The sequence below is a fragment of the Petaurus breviceps genome, unplaced genomic scaffold, assembly GCF_028583685.1.
Source record: "Petaurus breviceps papuanus isolate PSGF00001 unplaced genomic scaffold, PetGlider_PUasm1.0 180, whole genome shotgun sequence".
In the NCBI taxonomy this organism is placed as follows: Eukaryota; Metazoa; Chordata; class Mammalia; order Diprotodontia; family Petauridae; genus Petaurus; species Petaurus breviceps.
The window spans coordinates 5961549-5984631 of NW_027185782.1; the positions used below are offsets into that span (position 1 = coordinate 5961549).

Below are 23083 nucleotides of genomic sequence, written 5' to 3' on the forward strand. Positions count from 1 at the left end.
GACGGGAGTCAGAGGAAGGAGCTAGAAGTTACGGGATAGAAGAGAGAATTCTTTTCAAGTACAGGTTGGGTTGGATGGCTTCAATTTTGAGATGCTGTGAAAGCCCACAGAGGAGTCTTTATGGTCTGTGGCAGGAAGCACAAGGAAGGGACACAGAATTTAACCTATGACCAAGTGTGCCTTGTTGGAGACCTTCACCTTACATTTGAAGGCTATATAGATAATAGGGAGTGAAGAAAAGAACACATGGGGAGGTGGACAGGGGAGATTTACTTGGGACCAAGGCTAGGTGGAGGAGAGTTTGTATCAGTAGAAGGCCTGGGTCCACAAACAGAAAGACAAAGACCATTCCTCATGTAATTCTCTCCCATCACTCTCCTTCCTTTCTTAAGGAACCCTGGACCAGAGACTGCTGCTACATAGTCCCTCTTCCCCTCCTGCTCCTTGCCTCCCAAGAGGTCTTCTAACTCATTCTCTTTCCTCCCTGGGGACACTGGCACAAGGGTTTCTCCTCCCCTCCCCCCTTCAACATCATAGGGACAGAGACTTTTCTCTTCCCCTTCTACTCCCCAAAAAATATTTGGACAGGGAAAGCTCCCTCCCTCCCCCATCCTGGGAGATCCTAAAATGGGCTCTGTTTCTTAATCATATCCATATAATCCCATGTGCCCAGACTATGAAGGTTAACTCCCAACACACTGAGCAGGAACTGAAACCTTGTATAAACTTTCATTTTTTTTCTTCTAAAGGATCCACATAGGGCCAAGCAGTTGGTTCCTTTGGGCTCAAAGCCAGATGGGCCAGGAACCCCTCTGACATGGGTCTCTAGCTCCTCCAGCTATGGGCAGTTTGACTCTGGCTCTACCCTGGGAGACCCATCAGTCATTCACATGTTGCTTTCATTGCCTCCCCGAGCTCTATTGGCTCCCTTCTCCTGGGCGATGAGCTGATAAGACTTTCCAAGGCTTGGAAGGCTCAACTCCGCATCTTGCAGCTCCAGCTCCTTCCGAGACAGATGTTCAATGATGGCAGCACCTACTGAGTCCCCCAGAACATTAGTGGTAGTTCGGAGGCGGTCCCTGGGAGGAAAAGAGGAGGAAATTGATGGGAAAACCCATAGACTGGGAAAGGATACGGGGTCTGAAGAGATAGCAATAGTTGGGAGGAGGCAGAGGGACAAATCTAGGTTGCCCGTCCTGTAAGAGCATTTATAGGGAGTATTACACAGCTAGGAATATGGAAAAAATCAATTATGTAGTTGTTGAGCTAAGAATAGAAGCTGGATATCCCAAATCACTGTGTAATCTTGAGCAAGTGGTTACCCCTCTTTGAGTCTCAATTTCCTTCCCTAATGACTCTAATGTCAAGTTCTGACATTCCACATTCTAAGTTTGAAGGTCTTTTCCAACCCTGACATTCCATGTCCTTGGTGAAATGGGACCAAGAGACTCCTTGAGAGAAAGACAACAGTCAGGAGGGCAGTGGATGCCACCCCTGGCATATACTTACAAGAACCAGTCCACAGCTATGATGAGTGTGATGTCCTCAGTTGGGAGCCCGACTGATGTAAGCACAATGACCATGGTGACGAGGCCAGCCTGGGGAATGCCCGCAGCCCCTATGCTGGCAGCTGTGGCTGTGATGCTGCCAAATGGAGACAGGTACGAGGGGATACAGGAGGAGAGAAAGCAGAGGGGGTGGAGAGAGGTCAGTTTTCTGAAAACAACAGATTGCACCAGAAGCGAAAAAAAGATTCACTGATCACCCATTGTGTGCATTGGAGAGTCCTCTTCCCTTGGTGAAAACTGCTTATGATGTCATAGAATCTCAGATCTGGGCAGAACTTTAGAGGGCATCTAATCTAATTTGTCCCCAAGCAAGATCACTATCATGGCAGAAAGATAATTATGATGTGAAAGATTTTGGACTGACTCAGCTTTGCCTCCAATAGAAAAAAAAAAGTGTGAGCAATAGATTTAAGTTACAGGGAGGCCAAATTCAGGTCAAGGTAAAGAAGAGTTTTCTAAGAACTGGAGCTGTCTACCAAGTGGAAGCAGACTGTCTCCTGAGGCAGTGTGCTGCCAGTCACTGGAGGAATTTAAGCCGACGCCAGATGACCACCCGTCAAGGTAGTTGGAGAAGAGGACTCAGCATTGGGCCAAAGGTTGCCCTATGTTGATGCCTTCTAATGTCCCTTCCAGTGCTGAGATCCTGAGATTTGGCACTGTGAAGGAATTCCCTGAGCAGTTAATATGAGCATTCTGCTCAGCCTACCCTGGTTTCTTTATTTCTCAGTGCAAATTAATCTTATGGCATCTGGTTTATGAATCAGTCTCACAGGAGTGGAAAGCAGTCACACAGAATCTAAGAATTAACCATATTGACTCCTGAAATTGCAAAGATCCTAGACAATCCCAATCCTAGCAAGATGCAGGGGAAGACTTTATAAGGCCCATCCTAAAGTGCTGGGTCGCTACTAGTCATTTTCGCAACACTGCTCACCTCTGGGCTTCCTATCGCTCACTTCTTTAACCACCACCCCAAAGCAGTGAATCTTTTCTCAATCTCATCCCCTCAATATCCTATCACTCAATCAATCTTCTCTCCACTTTTCCATTACTCAGTCCAACCTCAATTCCACCCCATCCCCTACCACTATCAGTTAGTAAAGACTTTCTCCCTTCTCACAGCTCCATCCATTTCCTGTTCTTCACCCTTACCCTCAACCCCTTAGGGAAGCCTCTCCCTCATGTCAAACACAACACCAATGGTAGCACTCACCTGATGGTGGTGATCTGTCCCAGGTTGAGTTCATAATTGTTGACTTGGGCTATGAAGATGGCTGCCAAGGCTTCATAGAGGGCAGTGCCATCCATGTTGATGGTTGCCCCCACAGGCAGCACAAACCTGGTGATGCGTCTATCCACGCCAAGGTTCTCCTCCAAGCATCGGAAGGTGATGGGCAGAGTTGCTGAGCTGGGGAGATAGGACTCCAGGAGCATTTCATGGGCACCTCCAAGGAGGGACCACAGAATGCCTTGGAGGGCCATGGGCCAAGAAGAGACTAAAAGCCCAGGCCCTCTGGCTTTGAGAAAACCCTTTGTTAATCTTATAGGCTCAGTTTGTAAATGATGGGAATAATTTGGGGGCCAACAGGGTGGCCTTTGTGCAGGTGAAACAGGAAGTCACCAGTGTGCTGTGGATGAAGAGGTGCCATAGAGGCCTTCCACACCCCAGAAATATCTCTCTCATTACTTTATGAGGCCCCAGATCCCCATATCTCTCATGCCTTTGGCTCTGGAAGGCCTCAATATAAAGGATGATGTATTATTGGACAGAATAACACATATTATCTCATCAAGTCAACAAAATTCTTTTAGCTGTTCTTAGGATCAGGGTCCTTGAGCAAAGAGTGGGGTAATGGCTGTCTGGAGAGGACAGACTTAGGGAGGGGCAGTGAGAGAGTCTGAGAACTCCAGAGTGTAGTTGAAGAATGGAAAGAGGATCGTGAGAGATAATAGACTACTCTAACCCAGTGGGAATTTAGGTACCCCAATCCCATAGGTGATTGACTCCCTAGCGGGATCATATAATCCTAAAATCTCAGAATATTGGAAGTGGAAAGAACCCTAAGAATCTTTGGGTCCACACTCATTTTGCAAGTGGGAAAACTGAGGCCTTGGCAGAGGAAGAGACTTTCCCAAGGTCACACAGCAATCAGCAGCAAAGACAAGATTTGAGTCTATGCAGTCCTATGGCTATGATCCACATGGTATTTGTCCCCTACGAAGCCCGTGAGTCCATTGAACTCAAGTTTTTGGACAAATTCTGAAAAACGGGGACCCTGGATGTCATGTCCTATGAACTTGGGGTTCTGAGGTGATACAAACCCTGTATTACTTCCCCTATTTGTAATATTTCTTCTTATCTCTACTACACAAAATTCATGAGTAGCTATGGCCAAACATATGCCATCATAATCCATCCTCCTGAGGTCAACCTTCTGGCAATGGACTTCTCTAGCCTTCACTAGACTGATTCCCTAATACATAGACCTGCCAGAGGGGTGAGGATGTGGTCACCACCATACCACAGTGAGGCATCACAGGAGGACTTGAGGGGAGATTTTCCTTGTAAATAAAACTTTTAAAAATAGCTCTTGCACTCTGAGATGCATGTAAGGGAGTAATGGGAGGAAAACAGGTGTTGGTTTCTGAATAACCAGATAAGGAGCAGGGGAAGAAGAAGGGATCAGGTGGCAAAGAGATGAAGGGGAAGATAGCAGAATGAGTGTTGGACTTGGAATCAGGAAACATGGGTTCAAATTCCCACTCTGATATTTAGCTAACTATGACCTTGAGCAAGTCAATGAATTTCTCTGACCCTCAGTTTCCTCATCTGTAAAAATGAACATAATAATAGTCTTGCAGATATTGTCAAGAAAGTGCTTTATAATCCTTAAAGTACTACACACACACACACACACACACACACACACACACACACACATAAACACACACACGTGTGATGATGCTATTTTAGTATAGGGGCCCACGGCTGGGGAGTCAGTACCTGGAAGAGGTGCCCATGGCTGTGATGAGGGCCTGCAGCATACCAGCGATGAAGGGGAAGGGATTCTTGTGTGTGATGAGGAAGTAGAGGAGTGGCAGCACACCTCCAGCATGGATGAGCAGGCCCACGATGACAGTCAGTGTGTACATGCCCAGCTGTCCTCCAACCACAGCTGTGTCCTCCATCTCTAGGATCTTCCCAGCAATGAGGAAGAGGATGCCCACAGGAGCATACCTGGGTCCCGGACCAAAGTATATGTGTCAGAGAGCTCCCTGGTTTCACCCCTAGCCAAAGCCAAGTCTTCTTTTTTGAGAAACTGCTTCCAAGTTTGTTAGTCCAGCTCCCCAGGATGCAAAGCCAAGGCACTTATTCCTGTAGTTATTCTCCTATAGCCATCTTTACCCAGGTCTGGACCTCTGCCATCTCAGGCCCATTGTATCCATTACCCTCCTTCCTTCCCTCCTCCTCTACTCTACAAGTGGAGGGAGAGCTGTACAATCTCTGGGGCTAAAAGGTTTGGGCTAAACCTTGGGCAGTCATTGTTGATCCCATGGCACAGGATGGTCATCCAAATGGGTGACTGCAGCATCTCCCCTCCTGACTGCCTCAAGCTAGGCTCAGTCTTCAGAAGCACCCAACTCATACTGCCCATTCTCTGCTATAGGAACAAAGAGAGTGAGAGACTGGTTCCCTCTACCTTTCCCCTTGACCTTTTCTCCCATTCTTCTTGGCCCTGCCTAGTCACGCCCACTCTCTCTCAGACCAGTACTGCTCCCACCAGACTCCTGGTATAATCCCCCAAGGTCACACACCTAGGAAGAGATGAAGTCAAGACTCAAACCCTCTTGCTTCAAGTCCCGTGTTCCTTCCACTGTATCATCTTGTGTCTGGCCTAGATTTCTCCTTAATAAAGGAGGCAACATAGTATAATGAAGAGATTACTGGCTCTGGGGCCAGAAAACTTATGTCCAAACTCCAGCTCTGCTACCTCTCTGGCCTTGGGCAAGTCAGTTCCTCTATCTGATGGAGCAGTAGATAGAACATTGGATCTCAGGTCAGGAAGACCTGAGTTCAAATCCCATCTCAGACATTTACTAGCAGTGTGACCATGGGCAAGTCACTTAACCTCTGTTTGACTCAGTTTCTTTATCTGCAAAATGGAGATAATAATAGCAATCATCTCCCAGGATTGTTGTGAGAATAAGGGTACCCTCAGGCTCTGTAGGCTGTCCCTACTCATTCAACCAGCTTCCTTGGTTGGGGCTCTAGGGCTCTTCTGTGAAACAATGCTGGGACTTTTGCTAGTTAAGAAAAGGGAGAAAGGGAAATGGGATCATATATTTAGAGCTGGAAGAGACCCTGGGGACCATTATGCCCAAGCCTCTCATTTTATGGAAGAGAATATTTGTGAAGTTCTTTGCCAACCTTAAAGCTCTGTAAAATGCTCATTGTTATTATTATTAATTCTTGTTATTTCCCCATTTGGAAGGTGAGAAGGCTGAACTGGACCAGTTATTCTTAACCTGGGGTCCATGAAATGGGACCATGAACTTGAGGAAAGACAGGGAACACCTCTTTGCACCAACCTCCAACTTAAATTTAGCATTCCCTTCCATTATGAATGTGGGCAACAAACCAAAGGAATATTAGTCTTCACCAGACTGCCAGTGAGGTCCATGACAAGTAAAAAAGGTGAAGAACCACTGGACAAGATGAAAGTTAAAGTCCCTTCCTGTTGCAAATCTCATGAAATGAGTGCATTTGTACAGAAGGAGAATACTGAAGCATTTGTCAATGTAAGCTAAATTCGAAATAGCTTGGGTTCTACCACCCTGAACATCCCCCTGCAACTGCTAGGGTAAAAAAGAATTTCATGGGTCTGGAAGCAAATTGCCAGGAACATAAGACCTAATCAAATTACCTGCTGGAGTTTCTGAAAGGTCATCTCACATTGCATGGGGTAAAATGAAGGGAGTAGATGGCTCAATTGCCAAGTGGACCGAGAATGCCAGACACTTTGGGCCCTGAGCTTGCAGTGGGACAAATGGTGGTGGCTTGACCAATTGATTAGGGCACAGTAGTTGAAACCAAGATGAGGGCACACAGTGAGCCAGCTGAAGATACATCTTGGGCAGAGATTGCCACTTGAGTTTATGGAAGTTTTTTAGGAACTCCTGGGGGCAGAGGATGCTGACTTGGCAAGCAGCTAAGAAGGATAAGGAGTTGGCTGGCAAAAGGATTCCCTCCTTCTCCCATTTGATATGAAAGTGGAGGGCAGGAATATAATCCTGAGGAAGCAAAGGAATGAGGGTGACAGGGGAGAGGGTAAGGGAGAGGAGGTTCAGATCTTTACCACAGTGAGATATTTGGTCTGGAGTTTTAATAATGTCTCCTTCCAATTTTTATTCCTTTCAGTAAATGTACTCTATAATACAAACATGTATTTCTTTAGGTCATATAAAGTTAAGTAAGAGATAAGAACCTTAATGGAAGATGGGAATATGAGCCAATTTTGAAAAATTGATGGGGGGAGGGGGAGTGGAGTCAAGATGGCAGAGTAGAAACAGCACTTCTGCGGGGCTCTGGCTTCCACCTCCTCCAATTCACATAAAAGGTGACTCTGAACAAAATTTGGAGCTACAGAACCCATAAAATGACACAGAGAAGCTAACCTCCTGCTGAGGACAGCCCAACAGGGTGGCAGGAAGTGACCAGCATAGCGCTCTGTGAGTTGACCCCAGCCCTGCATGAGCCAGAAGTTTTAGCCCCAGGGCAGGCCTGACCAGCTGTCAGCTAGAGGGACTTCAGATCACCAGCAGCTGTGGCGGTTTCCAGAATTATCAACATATAGATGCTAAGTACAAAGTGAGAGGTCAGTGCAGTGTGGACTTTGGGATCCAGTAGTTCGAGAGTGCAGTTGACCTTTGCCCTCGGGGCAAGAAGCAGCTGAGGTGTGGTGGCCATGCAGCCGCCACCACATGGCTGCTTCAGAACTCTTGGCCTGCAGATTGTAGGGGGACCAAGGGACCAGTCTGGGGGTAATCGCTCTTGCTTTAACCTGCTTGGATCTAGGTGCAGTCTAGGGTAGAGGTCCTGGGGTGTGTGACCAGCTTGCCAGAGCATGTGGAGGCTTCAGAGAGGGCACCCAACTAGCACCTTCAGCAGCTGAGAAAACCCTAGCAATTGGGGCAAAGCTCCCATGACTGGTAGCAGAGTCCTACCGTGGTAAAAAAGCTAAAAAGTCAAGTAATCAAGTGGCAACATGAGCAAGCAAAGGAAGAAAAGTAAGCAGAGCAACCCAACTTTACACTCCTATTTTGGGAACAAAAAATAATCAAAGCATGGAACAGAAGGAAGACAGTGAAGTCAGAACTCCTGCACCAAAAGCTTCCAAGAAAAATACGAGCTGGTTACAAGCCATAGAGGACCTTAAGAAGGATTTTGAAAACCAAATAAGAGAAGTGGAGGAAAAATTGGAAAGAGAAATGAGAACAATGCAAGAAAATTATGAAATGAGAGTCAACAACCTGACTGAAGAAAATAACACCTTAAAAAATAGACTAACTCAAATGGCAAAATAGACTCAAAAAACCATTGAGGAGAAGAATGCCTTAAAAAGCTGAATTTGCCAGATGGAAAAAGAATCTCAAAGGCACACTGAAGAAAATCATTCCTTTAGAATTAGATTTGAGCAAATGGAAGCTAGTGACTTTATGAGAAACCAAGATACTATTAAACAGATCCAAACAAATGAAAAAATAGAAGGCAATGTGAAATATCTCATTGGGAAAAATCACTGACCTGGAAAATAGATCCAGGAGAGATCATTTAAAATTTATTAGACAATCTGAAAGCCATGATCAGAAAAAGAACCTAGAAATCATCCTTCAAGAAATTTTCAAAGAAAATTGCCCTGATATTTCAGAACCAGAGGGCAAAATAGAGGTTGAAAGAATCCACCAATCACCTCCTGAAAAAGATCCCAAAAAGAAAACCCCTAGTAATTATAGCCACATTCCAGAATTCCCAGATCAAGGAGAAAATATTACAAGCAGCCAGGAAGAAACAATTTTAATATTGTGGAAACACAATCAGGATAACACAGGATCTGGCAGCTTCTACACTGAAGGATTGAAGGGCTTGGAATATGATATTGCAGAGGTCAAAGGAGCTGGAATTAAAACCAAGAATCATCTACCCAGCAAAACTGAGTATCATGTTTCAGGGGAAAATATGATCATTCAGTGGAATAGAGGACTTTCAAGCATTTTTGATGAAAAAAAACAGAGTTGAATAGAAAATTTGACATTCAGATACAAGAAGCAAGAGAAGCATGAGAAGGTGAAGAGGGAAAAGAAATCATAAGGAACTTATCAAAGTTGAACTATTTACATCCCTACATAGGAAAATGTTAATTGGGTGGCTAGGTGGGGCAGTGAGTAAAGCACCAGCCTTGGAGTCGGGAGGACCTGAGTTCAGTTCCGGCCTGAGACACTTAGCACCCACACAAAAATACTAGCCGTGTAACCTTGGGCAAGTTACTTAACCCCAATTACCCTCCAAAAGGCAAAAAGAGAAAAGAAAAGAAAAGAAAAGAAAAGAAAAGAAAAGAAAAGAAAAGAAAAGAAAAGAAAAGAAAAGAAAAGAAAAGAAAAGAAAAGAAAAGAAAAGAAAAGAAAAGAAAAGAAAAGAAAAGAAAAGAAAAGAAAAAGAAAGAAAAATGTTAATTGTAACTTGTGAAACTTTTCTCAGCATGAGAATAGTTGAAGGGAATAGAAATGTATACACACACACATATGCATACATATATATGTCTATACAGGAGGGTATATGGGCATATGAATACATATGTGAGTGTGTGTATATATGTGTACAGGTATACATAGATAGAGGGCACAGGACCAATTTAACAGGAAGGGATGATACTTAAAAGGTGAAATTAATAGGTGAGAGAGGAATATAATGAGAGGAGATGGGGAGAGACAGAATGGGGTAAACTATCTCATATAGAAGAGGTAAGGGAAAATGGTTACAATGGAGGGGAAGAACAGGAAGACAAAAGGGTCAACCTTATTCTCATTGAATTTGGCTTACGGAGGGAATGACATACACATTAAATAGGGTATCTCACCCTATGGAAGGGAGGACAGGCTGGGGGGGAGGGAAGTTGGAAGCACCCACTTTTGAAAAGAGACAGGATCAAAGTAGAGAATAGAACAAGTCGGGGGTGGGATAGGGTGGAGGGAAATATAGTCAGTCTTTTACAATATATGCACTATGGAAATGTTTTGCATAGCTACATGTGTACAACCCGTACTGAATTGCTTATCTTCCCAGTAAGAGTGCATGACAAGGGAGGAAGGGAATGAATCTGGAATTCAAAGTTTTAAAATCAAATGTTTATATATACTATTATTAATATTATTTTACATGTAACTGGGAAATAAGATATACAGGCACTGGGGCATAGATATCCACCGTGCCCTACTGGAAATTCGGAGGGGGTATGGGAGAAGATATGGGAGAGAGCAGATTGGAGGAGGGGATATCCAGTGGGATCACTATTTTGGGGTGTTGGGTAGGGGAATAACGGGGAGAAGATTTGTAACTCAAAATCTTGTGGAAATGAATGATGTAAAATAGAAGTTAATAAAGCATTTGATAAAAAAAAGAAAAATTGATGAAATATTGTATTACAATTTTCTTTACATTTTAAATCATGTGTTCATTGAGCCAAGATAGAACCTAGACAGTCCCTGGAAGACTAAGGGTGCCCCCCACACCTTGTCCAGAGATGCAGGTGAGGAAATCAAGCAGCATAAATATGCTGTTTACTTTAGAGCATCTCCCAGATAGTAACTTGGTCTCAAGGCACCATCTAGTGTCCCATAGAGAAATTGCATTTCTAGTAGATATTTCCAATCACAGCTCAAGGAACTGCTTGGTCTTTCATGTTTTCCCTTCTCATGTTTATAGCTAGAAAAGATCATCTAATCCAATTTCCTCTTCTTACAGATAGAGAAACAGAGGTATATAGAAGGTAAGGGATTTTCCCAAAGTGGCATGGATAGTGTTACTAAAAAAAATTTGTACCCAGATCCCCTGACTCTAAATTAATTTTTTCCCCTAATACACAATGCTGCTTGCTTTTGTCTAATGTGTACACATGTGGTGAGGGCTAAGCACAGAGAAAATTGCCTAAATCAGCGAAACTCTTGAATCAAATTTTTTAAAGTGCAGTAATGATAGGTTTCACTTTTTACTAAGTCCTGGCAACAATTCTGAGCGTGCTGATGGGGCAAGCATTATCCTCATTTTCTCCTCATTACAGAGGAGGGAATTAAATCTTTGGAAGTTTAAGGGATTTGTCAATAATCATACAGCTGGTAATTATGGAATAGAGGCAAGATCTGAACCCAAATTTCCTGATCCCGAGGCCAAGGCTCTCTAGTTCTGCCCATACACACCTACACCAAATGATGTCTCGTATTTGGGTGTATGGTTAGAGGAGACGAATATAGACTTATAGCTAGAAAGAACTTTAGCAGTCATCTAGTCCAACCTCCTCATTTTACAGACAAGGAAACTGAGACTCAGAGAGATTAACCAAGGTCACAGAGGTAGTGGCAGAATGGAAGAGTTAGGATTTGAACCCAGGTCCTTTGACTTCCAATGAAATACTGTTTCTCCTGTAGTAAATTCCATTCTATTTTGTATCTTTTACATTTTGATTCCATTCTGTAAATATATTCATATAAAGCAAGTCTATATTTTTTCAAGTCACATGAAGCTGGGAAGGAGACAAAACTTAATGTGAGATGAAAGTATCAGCCAATTTTGATAATTTTGTCAACTATTATAGGATCATTCTATTCACATTATAAACCTTGGATTCAATGAGCCAAGATGGCTCCTGGAGAGGCACTCTATGACTATGTTTTCAAGGACTCTTAATGTTTTTCTCATGACTTCAGGAGCCTCCTAAACTGTCTGTGGACATTTAGAGAGACTGCCTGATAACTTGCCCTACAATGTACAAGCTTCAAGTCTATTCTATTCATTCACTCCCCAAAGCCCTCAGGTCCCATGGTCTTCACTTCAACATGAAAAATACTGGGACTATATCTCCAGGGAATGAAGCTCACTAGCTCCCATTCAGTCTTTTCCCTCCCTTAATTTCCATCCTACCAACTTTATCCTTCCCTCCTCCCACAACCCTCTTCTACTCTGAATCATACATCTCCATGACTCTCCTGACACATCTCCAGCTTATGGTTCTTCTCCATAACTAGTTTCCCTACATCCAATTTAAGTCCCTTCTCCCTGGTTGTCTCCCCACCCCATCAGCTTGTGACTCTCCTCTCTGCTTGGTTTTAGTCTGTTTGGTGTTCAAATTCTTTCATAATCTAGCCCCCCTCCTACCTTTCCAGGCTTCTTATACTTGCTCTCCAACATGTGCTCTTCAATCCAGTGACACTGGCCTCCTGGCTGTTCCATGAACAAGATACTCCATCTTTCATTTTCAGGCATTTTCTTTGGCTGTCCTCCGTACCTGGAATGTTCTCCCTCCTCACCTCTACCTACCGACTTCCCTGACTTCCTTTAAGTCTTGACTAAAATTTTACTTTCTGCAGGAAACCTTCCCCAGTCCCTCTTAATTCTAGTGCCTTCCCTATGTTAATTATTTCCTGTTAATCTTGTCCGTAACTTGCTTTGAATATATCTGTTTTGGGTTGTCTCCCCAATTAGATTGCAAGCTTCTTGAAGGCAAGGGCTATTTTCTCTTTTTGTATCCCCAGCCTTAGCACAATGCCTACCACACAGTAGGCACTTGATAAATGTGTATTAATTGACTGATTGTCAGCAACACCCCTTTTAGCACCTTCAATCCTTCCCATCCAGTTCTGAGCCCTAAGCCCTTCCATCTCAAACTCTAAGCATAGACCTATCCTTCTTCACTCACCAGATAATGACACCAACAAGTCTCATAATGGCTTCATTGAGGCTGTTGAAGAATACCTTCAGGGCATGGCCCTTTTGTTTCATGCTGCCAGTGACCAGGCCAAAACTGACTGAGAATACCACCAAGCCCAGAGCGTTGATGCCACTAGCTGAGCCAGGCACAGGCACAGTCTCCTCAAAACTCATTACCTCCTGTAGGGTGCCAAGGGCACGAGTAACATTGTCCAAGACACTAGTACCGTTGTCCATTAAAGAAAGAGGTGAAGGGGAGATACCCAGTCCTGTCCTGTTTTCCATCTTCATGACAGTCCTGGTCACCACCCTGGTGCTGTACTGTGTCTTGAACTGAAATCAGAAAGATCAAGCCCCACCCACCAACAAGAACAAGTTAAACTAAATGTCTTCTGTGGTCTTTTCTAACTTTAAGCTTCTGTGAAGTTTCAATATTCCCTCAATCCAGAGCTTCAAACTTTGTTACCTCTGAGAGGTCCTGGCACATGAAACCCTCTCTAGATCTTAGCTTGGACATCTCATTAATAGAAGGGCATGTTCACCTACACAAGCCCTTCCTAGGGCCCACTGCCCAATGCTTAGAAGGACCTCTCTCCTTCCCTCCCATCCCTGAGTCCCCTGAACACCATGCTTCCACCACCCCTTATCCTCAGAAACAAAACCTTGACCCTCCTCCCTCACCTGTTTAAAGCAGGCTTCCACAAGATTGGGTGGGAACATATTCCTGCAAAGAACCAAGGGTGGGAAGACAGTAAGACTAAAACATGTAATATGTGTATGACCAAAAAACATTAAACAGGTGGATAGGACCTTTCCACAAAGAACATTCAAAAGCACAACTGGAAGAAACTGCAGAAAGTAGATTATTATGGCTGAAAGTGCCTTAGAACACAGAACATTCCAGTTGGCGGAGACCTTAACTATCACCCAGTCCAATCCCTTCATTTCAGAGGTGAGAAAACTGAAACTCAGACAATTACTGACCCAAGTCACTTAGCTGGTAGAACAAAATTTCTAACCCAAGACTTCTTATTCCAAGTCTAGTGCTCTTTCACCAAGCCTTCCTGCTTCCAGTTGAACCAACAGGGATGGAGAGAAAGCAGAATCAATTAAAATCTCATCCTTCCCCACCAATCATTTATTTGCCATTTCTTTGACTGATACCTTCTACCTCTCCTCCTCTTCATCTCCTGTACTTATCCTCAGATCCCTGCATGGAAGCTTGATGACCCCTCAAAAATCTCAATGACTTGATTCCTCAAGGTCATAGATACACCAACCTACCTCTTCACCCCATGTCAAACACTCACCTATTAGAACACACCTTGGTCCTCATCATCAAAAGACTTTAATCTGAATATTTACCTCTTCTCTCAAGAGCAGCCTCCATTTCTCCTTCAAAATGGTCTCCTTTCCTTCTGTTTTCAAAAACACTTAGTCCCCCCATGTGCTGTATGGGGGTGGGGTAAGGGGCAGAAATGGAAACAAAAAAAGTTTTACTTCCATATTGCTCCTTTGTGAGCCAATTAAAATCCATCTCCTTCTTTGTACTGTTGTATCTGAATCAGAAGTCTAACCCACTGTCTTTACTTCTCCACCCCACTTCTTAAAACTCTGTACTTTCAATCCCCCATTCTACTGAAGCTATTCTTCCCAAGGTTACTAGTGGCATCTTTAGTACCAAAACCAATGGTCTCATCTAAGTCCTAATTCTCCTTGACCACATGAAAAGCACATTGGCATCACTGGTGAGCTATTTCAATAGTTATCTCACTACTAGGACCACCAAGATTCATGTGCATCCACCCACATCCACAAGCGCGCGTGCAAGCGTGCCCGCGCCCGCGCGCCCACACACACACACACACACACACACACACACCCTTCCCTGACCACACATGCTAACAACCAACCTTGAGTCACCTCCATTGTCTACATTCCTTGAGCTGTGAAAGGGCAAGAATCCAGCAGCCCTGACCACACAGCTATTGTAAGACTGAGGTGAGATGCTATTATCCTCTGCATTTCATCAGCAGTGTAGGTGTGTTTAGCACCTAGTTAGCAAGAATAATTAAATAGGAAGTTACTGTAAAAGAAATATGGAAGCCTGGGTGAGCTCCTTCATGAACTAGCTCATACCTGTTCCCCACCCCCACTGGGTGGTATTACTGCATCTCTCTCTTCTCCCCTTCAAATGAATTTGTCTTTAAAAGCTGATTTGAGGGCACTTCATGATGCTTATCCCAATGCCAAAATTGTTAGCTGTGGCCCTGTCTGACCTGTGAGGATCATGTTCTCCAGTCACACAATGGAGCCTAAATAGCAGCAACTTGGCTATTTAAACAGCTCATTTATTCTCCAACTCCCTCCAACAGATGTCCTTGACAGGATCTTTCCAGTTCATTCTTCTATCATCTTTCCTTTCTTCACAACAATCCTTTACAAGCAGCTCTCACCTTCATCTCAATACGTGTGTGTATATATGTATGTATGCATACATGCATGTATGTATGTATGTATCCACCTCTATATTAATTCAAAGGATAAAGTCAATAAGGCACAGTACATAAATAGCCAGAAGACTTCTTTGTTCTGATGGAGGGTTCTATGGGTTGGGGGATAGGGGATTGATAAGTGATAGAAATAGTTTTTAAGTATCAATAAACATTTTAAAAACAAACAAAATAAAAGAGTCAAAATATCTGGATTTAAAGTTCAAGTTCTACCACTCACTAGTGGTGAGACCATGAGCATGTCATTTAACTACTCAGAGACTCAGTTGTAAGCTCCTTGAGGACAGGATCTGCTTTTAGAGCCAGAAAAACTGGGTCCAAATCCTGATTCTACTACTTACTACCTGTGTAAGCTTGAGCTAAATAATTTCACTGCTGTAGTTTCCCAGTTTCCCCATATGTAAAATGAAAAGATTACATTAGATATTGTTCAGATTCCGTCTAACTCTAAATGTCAATTCCCTAACTATTTACACAGGAAAAACCAAGTGGATAAAGAATGGCTGTTGTCCAGAGTATGATATGCAAATAGACGTACAACCCACAGAGATGATCTATTGAAATATAGACTTTGGACAGTCACCATAAATGGACAATGAGCCAGGCATATTGCTGAACAAAAGGAAGAAAACAAGATGGATTGCTTTAGGGAGATTTTATGTAATGCTTTTAATAACTGCATATCCCTTCAGGAAACAAAGCTCATTTTAAAAAATTCTTCCAGTGATGTTACATAGCTTTGATTGATTTAACACTGTAGTATATAAAAACTAAAGATGTAAGTCACCCATAGGGCCTTTTGACATAGGGCCTTTTTGACTACATGGTAGTCAAAAATTTGATACACCCATGAGGATGCATCCTCATGGATGTATTATGTATCAATTTCATGAAGAATTTCGCAGGAAGTGCATTGTAAAGAATGTCATAAGAAGATATGATGCTCATGCCAGCCAGTTAACTAGTCAACAAGCATTTATTAAATGTCTACTATGTGTCAGGAAGTGTATTAGGTCCTGGGGATACAAAAAAAGACAAAAAATAAAATAGTCATGCTCTCAAGGAGCTTACAGTCTTTTGGACCCAAAGCAAAGGATATCTAACTGATAGTCAACAATTTTTGTTGATATACATGTAATGTCAAGCAACCTAGAGGGAGCACCCTAGCATGATGGGTAGACCTGTGGTGGATTTAAGGGAAAATAAGGACAAGAATCATACAAGATGAGAAGGTATGGATGACTTAGGATCTACAGTGATGGAGAGAGTATCCACACTGACAAAATCCCAGATCCATTGACATAATTTCTACAGAGAACTTGTGAGATTTGGGTTCTAGGTCTGAGATTACCGTTAACTACTTTTGCAACATTGGGAAAATCACAACATATTTCCCCCCTGTAAAAAAAAACAACAAGTGAGTTGTTGGACAGTAGACCTTTCTTTTTCCCTATTCTACTATTTTTAACTTCCCACAGCTACATTCTAGTCTGATGCTCCATCCCACAAAGTCTTTTACCTTGAGGTGTAGTGGGGTAGGGTGGGGCTGGATATGATAGCTTTCTTTACATATCTGAAAAACTGCTATAGAACTTACTCTTGTCTCAGGAGTAGAATTTAGAGTTAGTTGAAGAGAGACAGATTTCATCACAATATGAGGGAAAACATTAATAGAGACATCCAAAAATGAATTGGTCTCCCAGTGAGATATGTAGTGAACCCATTATTATCCTATCTTAGAAATGAGGAAATTAAGACTCAGAGAGGGGAAGTCACATGCTCAGAGTCACAAAAAGAGTAGAATCAAACTATCAATTAAGCAGAAAGTATTTATGGAACACTTTCATGTGTTCAGCCCTATACTTGGTGCTGAGGAGCATGGGGGCCATCTCCCATCGTCCTGATCTGTATCTTGCCACTGGACCCAGATGGCTCTGGAGAAGGAAGCAAAGCTGGTGACTTAGCACAGCCCTCCTTCACTTAAATCCAATTCTCTTGCAAGTCATGGCATCACCTTCCTGATGTTATGGTCCTTTTCGAGAGTGAAGGACAAACAACAATAACAGCTAAGAAACATAAGACTTAGTAACTGCCCTCAAGTTATTTACAGTACAAGAAATTACTCTCTTATGAAATAAGGAAACGCAAGGGACAACATGGAGACCAGTGCCCCAAGGTGTGTAGTCAACTGGCAATGAAGGAAGCAGGAAAGAGATACATACCTGCTGATGTCCAGAGACAGGGAGAGGAGTGTTTCTGGATCTGCAGGAGTAAAGAACACTAACCTGACGAGGTCCATGAAGGCATCAGCTGTAGGAATAGATTCAATGCGGCCCTCTCGGTGCAGCCCTTCCTTGGATCCTTTCCCAGGGTGGATGATAGTAACCATGAGGATGCCAATGAAGACTGCAATGACTGTTGTCACCATGTAGTAAACAGCAGCCCGCATCCCCATCCTCCCTGAAGCCTTGTTGTCCAGAGATGCCATACCTGGGAGAAGTCACACAATTCAGCCCTTTGATCCACCCTTTCTAACCTATCAATTCCTTTATCTGTCACCTACCTTACTTCCCCTTAGTCTACCCACCATTAGTACCAATCTTTCCCTGACTCTCTCCCCTCACCTGTCTCCCCGCCCTATCCCAACAACTCCATTTCTACCCCCGTTCAAATCTCCCTGTACTCCTCAATCCCCACTCCATCCCTGCTTCATTGGCTTTCCTCATTCCTAACCAGTCCTCACCTGCCCTCTAGGTATATCCCTTTTCCACTGGTTCTCCCACATTTACCTATCCCTATCATTACTGCACAGCCCTCCACTTCTCCATCACCATTTCTTCCCCTACTATCCCTAGACTTCCCAGCTCTCCTGTTGCCCAAAGTATGCCTTGGTACTCCTGGCTCTAGGAAGTAGGTATTTTCTTCTGGCACAAAAAGCAGAGCAGATCATGCTCCAACTTTCTCTCTGTCCTAGACATAATGGGCAGTTTTAGGAGCCACTTCATGGATGACCTTACAGAAAAACAACTCACCATATGGTCATTCATCAGGTTACTTAGGGGCACAAATCTATCTTCATCATAGGGAGCCTGAGAGCTGAATTTTCTGGAGTTCAGAATTAACCCCTAATAAGGAGAGCCCTAGACTGGTATTCTCTAGCGCCCTACTCTAAAATCGTATGGGAATCATGTGTATATATTCTTTGGCCATTCTTATTCCTATCCCAATCTCATAGGACCAATTCAGTTTTCACAAATTCTCAGCAGATATACACATATAAACCACCCCATATAGGCCACCATTGACTGCCTCCATCTGAAAGCTACATTTTGATTCCCGTTATTCCCCCCACCAACATTCCTCTGACTCTGTCTTCTTGCCCTCATATCATGGCTGCATCCCCAAAGTCTAACATCCTTCCAAAAGGAAAAAAAATCTGGCCCATACATGTTCTCACAACCTCACTAGTGAGAAGAGGTGGGAAGAAAAAGAATAAAAGGAGGAGACTCCTTAGAGCCAAAGGGAACAGGGATTGGATTCTTCCATGGAAGAGTAAGGCCAAGTTGTCCTGAGTAGTTGGTGTGGGTCAAGATTTGAACAAAAAAGCTTGAGTCCCTAGCCAGAATAATGGCTCTGAGTTGGGTTATGGTCTCATTCTAGGTCATCGATGACTGGATTCAAGGATCTGGGCCAAGGTAGTGGGTATATGCATGCAGTTAGATGCCAAGACAATATCCACAGGTTTGGGATGCTGGAAAGGGAATGTTTCTAGGGAGTTCTTACCTGTGATTAGGCTAGAGACAATGAGGGGCAACACCAACATTTGCAACATCCTCATCAGCAGCTCTCCAGGAAAAGAGAAGTATTTAATCTGGCGATAGGTCAGCTGATAAGGACGCAGGGCAAAGGCAAGGCTAATCCCTAAGGGCCAAGAAAAAAGCAGGAAACAAGTGGTGAGGGACTGCAGGTCGCCTAGATAAGAAGCTGAGAGGTATCTGTAGGGTGCTCTGCTTAAAGGAAATTAACCAAGCTGAAGTCAATCAACAGGAGAGCCCTAGACAATATCTCTTCAGAAATCCCTATGTGTATGATGAGGGCACAGAGATTGTCTGTTTTTGAGAGTTCACAACCATGGCCCATCCTGAACTGCTCCCCAAGCCCCATCAACACAGACTGTGTTCTAAAGGACCATCCATCCAATACACACCCACTCCCCTGCCAAAAGTGTCTCTACTTACTACTCCATGCTTACCTATCACCACAGCACTGACTGTGAGAAGGATGAAGGCATTTCTTCGTAGGAACCGGAACACTCGCTCCCGGTTCATAGTCTGAATTTGTAGCCGGGTTCGGGCAGCACGCTGTTGCATGGAATCCTGAAACCCCTGTAGCCAAGTCTGACCCCCAAGGCGTTGGGAAACACCTTCTCTCAGGAAAAGGCTATTGGCGTGGCTACTCATCCTTAGAACCAGTGCTCAGGCCTGTAGAGACTTTGGAAGGAAAGCGCACGGAGCCCCAGCTCTGAGGAGAAAAGACCAAGGGACTGAAAGGAGGGCAGCAAAGGTAAGGAGGTGGAGAGAATGGGGAAAAAAATGAGAACAGAAGGGACAACATGCAAAGAAGTACATTAAGCTCCTCCACATAAAGATGTGAGGTGCACAGAAGGGTGCAGGAACCTTTGAGAAACTCTAGACTAAGACTCAATTTGCAAGGTTGAGTTAGGAGTAGCTACAACAGTGAGACGCAGCAGCTAGCTTCATAGAGTTCTGTATGAGCCTGGAATCACATAGGGCTCTCCTTTTTCAAGGTGAGAAATGTGTATGGAAATGGTGATGTTATCACCTGCATCAGAAGAGTCTCTGGTGCTAGCAAGGAGAACTCTAGGACACGGATTCATAACCTTTTTCTATCATGGACCCCTTTGTTAGTCTATGGAAACCTGTGGATGCTTTCTCAGAATCATGTTTTTGAATAAATAAAATAAGATATATAGGATTACAAAGAAAACCAATTACATTGAAATACAATTATCAAAATATTTTTTTAAAAAATAAGTTCACTGACTCCAGGTTAAGAACCTCTGCTCTAGGCTGACTGCTTCTGGTAGGTACTCATGAGAATTCGATACCAATTGGATCACATAGGTGGCTGCTCTCCACCTGACACATACCCTCTTCTCTTGGCCTTTCTATTCTGGCTCTGATGGCCATACTTGCATAATATTAACTGAATAAACCCAAAGCTGTTGCCCTTCTATTGGGCACCTCTTTTCTGGTTGGTGTTTTCCTATTGTCAATTGCAAAGAAATTAGGTTACTGTCAATATCCCCCTTTCTAAACTTTCTTGGGGGGATACTGTTGGTTGAAGGGTATTCACATTCTCTGCTTTTTCTATGGACCATAAGTCTTTCATTCTATCAAGTGATGCCCCTGCCCACCAATTATCTTGCAGTTAAGGATTGCTTGAAAGAATATTCCATCCTCTCTCTCTCATTTGAACTTGGAACAGGAACTCACATGGTCATCTGAAAAGATGAATAGAAAAGACTAATTTCATACTAGGAATATAGGCTTTGGAGCTGGAAAAAGACCTTCAAAGTCATCCAGTCCAGGCTTCTCATTTTATAAATGAGAAAACTGGGATCTGGAGAAGGTGAGGTGACTTGCCCAAGGGTATTAAAAAGCAGAGTCAAAATTCAAACCCATGATCCCGACTCCAAAGTCAGTTCTCTTTCCATGATGCTATGAATCCCAAGTGCCATTGCTACTTCAGGCTACTTCCTGCTAGTTCCTGAGTCAATGCATCAGGAACTAAGGGTTGCGGAGTCCAAATGTAGCCTTTCTGTAGGTGTTGGTAATGCCACTGAACCACCCTCAAAATGCCTACAGATCTGTTTTATTTCAAGTACACTGGTTGTTCTTCCCATTATGTCTACAAAAGCTCTTAATTGGGCCTCACATCAAGCTCTTTACAAATTAATTCTCCCCTCAAATGGATTTTGTTGTCTGGTGAGATATTCTTGCACAATCTTCTCACATTCTCCTCTACAATGGCATTTTTTAAAGAAGTTGATATTCTTAAGTCTCTTCTGCTCACGGCTACCATGTCTCTGGGCTTGCCAAGTAGATCAAACATTTCTTGTTAGTTGTATGCTTCCTTTGACTTTCTCCTGTGGTGGTAACTGCTGGGTACCTTATTCTCTAGGAAATAGTGATAGAACCAGTGTCTTTACTTATGGTTATTTTCTATTTCAGTGGGTCAACCACTTACTTAAATTGGGGCCTTAAAGCTACTATAATTATAAGTAGTATTTTTTCATTTTTATCCATTATTCTAATTCATATTGATTCTGACTTTTGTTCCAACTAGTCCACGAGCTGACTTCACAGCTCAAATGACTCCCACATGAGTAGCCACCCATTTTCTCTCTATTAAGATATTTTGTCAACTTGCTCTGTTGGGTGGGATGGCACAGCAAAATGCTAAATTTATAATCTGGGAAACTGGAGTTTCTGAACCCCACCTCTAACATTCTCTAGCTGTGTAGTTGTGAGCAAATTGCTTAATCTTTCTAAGTCTCAAAAAATTCTCTAAGATGGCTTAATTTTTTGTCTCCTAAGTTATAGACAGTTTACAATGTACATTAGTAAAAGCATTTCCCATTCCTATGAAATGACAGATCTTTAACTTTTAAGGAACAGCGAAGGTGAGAAGCTTAAGGTGAGAGAGCTGGGAGAAATCCAAGGAAATTGGAGAAAGGAGAGGAAAAGTTACAGTCTACTAATGGGACGGAGGAAGACCCTGAAAGAGCAAACACATTAGGTCTTTCCGGCTCCATCTCACACACACCCAAACCTTCCCAAAGGCTCCTTTTCTTAAGGTCCACTTTCCTCTGGGGGAGGGGTTTTCTCTTTATCAGCTGGGAAGCCTGGCGTTTGGGTCCAGGAAACAGAAAGTCCATTATGATATAATGTGGATATCACTTTCACTTCCAGCTCGGCAATTTGCACCTGTGTGACCTTGGGCAATTCACTTTCCCTCTCCAAGCTTTAGTTTCTTTATATGTAAATTGAGAGGATCGGATTGAGGGATCTCTAAATTCAGGTCTAAATCCCCAGAATAAAGTCTCTTGGGATTGGGATATGCAGATCTGGTCAGTCCTTGAGGCCCCTAAGGCATTCTAAATTCACTCTCTCCCTCACATATACTTTCTGGTACATCCCCTCCCCCCCAGCCCTCAGGCATCCAACCCCTTTAGCCACTGGCAATATCAACTATTTAAGATTGCTGCCCTCTATGGGCCCCTTCAAATAGAGAGCCCGAGGCACAGGCAAATGTGCACAGAGAAGAGAAACAGAGGCAGGGATGGATAGGGACATCAGGATAGGGGCATGGACAAAGAGACAGGGACATGAAGGCAGAGATAAGAACCATGGACTTTGGGATGGAAAAGCAAAGGAGGAATATAGATATGGAGTTAAGGACATAAATACTGAGATAGAGACAAGAGACATAGATGGACACCAAAATGGGAATAGAGTCATGGAGACATGAATATGACTGGAGAGACAGAGGCATGGACATGAAGATAAGGACATAGAAAGGAGGTTGTGGACAAGAAGGAAAGACCAGGACACAGAAATGGGGGGTAGGAATGGGGCCACAGAGTTAGGACCCCATACACAAGGGCATTGTGCAGAGAGACGGAGATGAGGACATATAAATGGATACAAGACTAGAAAGATGGGGACATGAACATGGGGATAAGGACACAGAGATGCAGGTAGGGACAAAAAGATGGGAACATGGACAGAGAGATGGGGGGACCCAGAGACAGAAACAGGAATAGGGACACAACTGGAAAGAGGGACACGGAGATAAGGACAGGTAGGTAGGTAGGCAGGCAGGCAGACAAGCAGACAGATGATTAGATAGATAGATAGATAGATAGATAGATAGATAGATAGATAGATAGATAGATAGATAGATAGATAGATAGATAGATAGATAGATAGATAGATAGA

At 43.3% G+C, this 23083-nt stretch overlaps 1 protein-coding gene across 4 annotated transcripts in view; it reads right to left on the reverse strand.

Annotated features, from left to right (window-relative positions):
- Nucleotides 1-715: 715 nt before the first annotated feature.
- Nucleotides 716-23083, reverse strand: part of SLC1A6 (solute carrier family 1 member 6) — a 23542-nt gene continuing 1174 nt past the window's right edge. Inside the window, exons 2-11 of one of the 4 annotated variants that reach the window (XM_069086930.1) lie at nucleotides 20497-20583; nucleotides 19312-19580; nucleotides 18843-18980; nucleotides 17345-17549; nucleotides 13228-13270; nucleotides 12536-12879; nucleotides 4573-4806; nucleotides 2782-2976; nucleotides 1510-1644; nucleotides 716-1079 (exon numbers count right to left, since the gene is read on the reverse strand). In XM_069086930.1, the coding sequence (XP_068943031.1) occupies nucleotides 887-1079; nucleotides 1510-1644; nucleotides 2782-2976; nucleotides 4573-4806; nucleotides 12536-12879; nucleotides 13228-13270; nucleotides 17345-17549; nucleotides 18843-18980; nucleotides 19312-19519 (1695 nt within the window). In that variant the 5' untranslated portion in view covers nucleotides 19520-19580; nucleotides 20497-20583 and the 3' untranslated portion in view covers nucleotides 716-886. Of the gene's footprint in view, nucleotides 1080-1509; nucleotides 1645-2781; nucleotides 2977-4572; nucleotides 4807-12535; nucleotides 12880-13227; nucleotides 13271-17344; nucleotides 17550-18842; nucleotides 18981-19311; nucleotides 19603-20496; nucleotides 20584-23083 lie in introns of all 4 variants that reach the window. The other 3 variants (XM_069086929.1, XM_069086928.1, XM_069086927.1) reach the window with 3 other exon arrangements.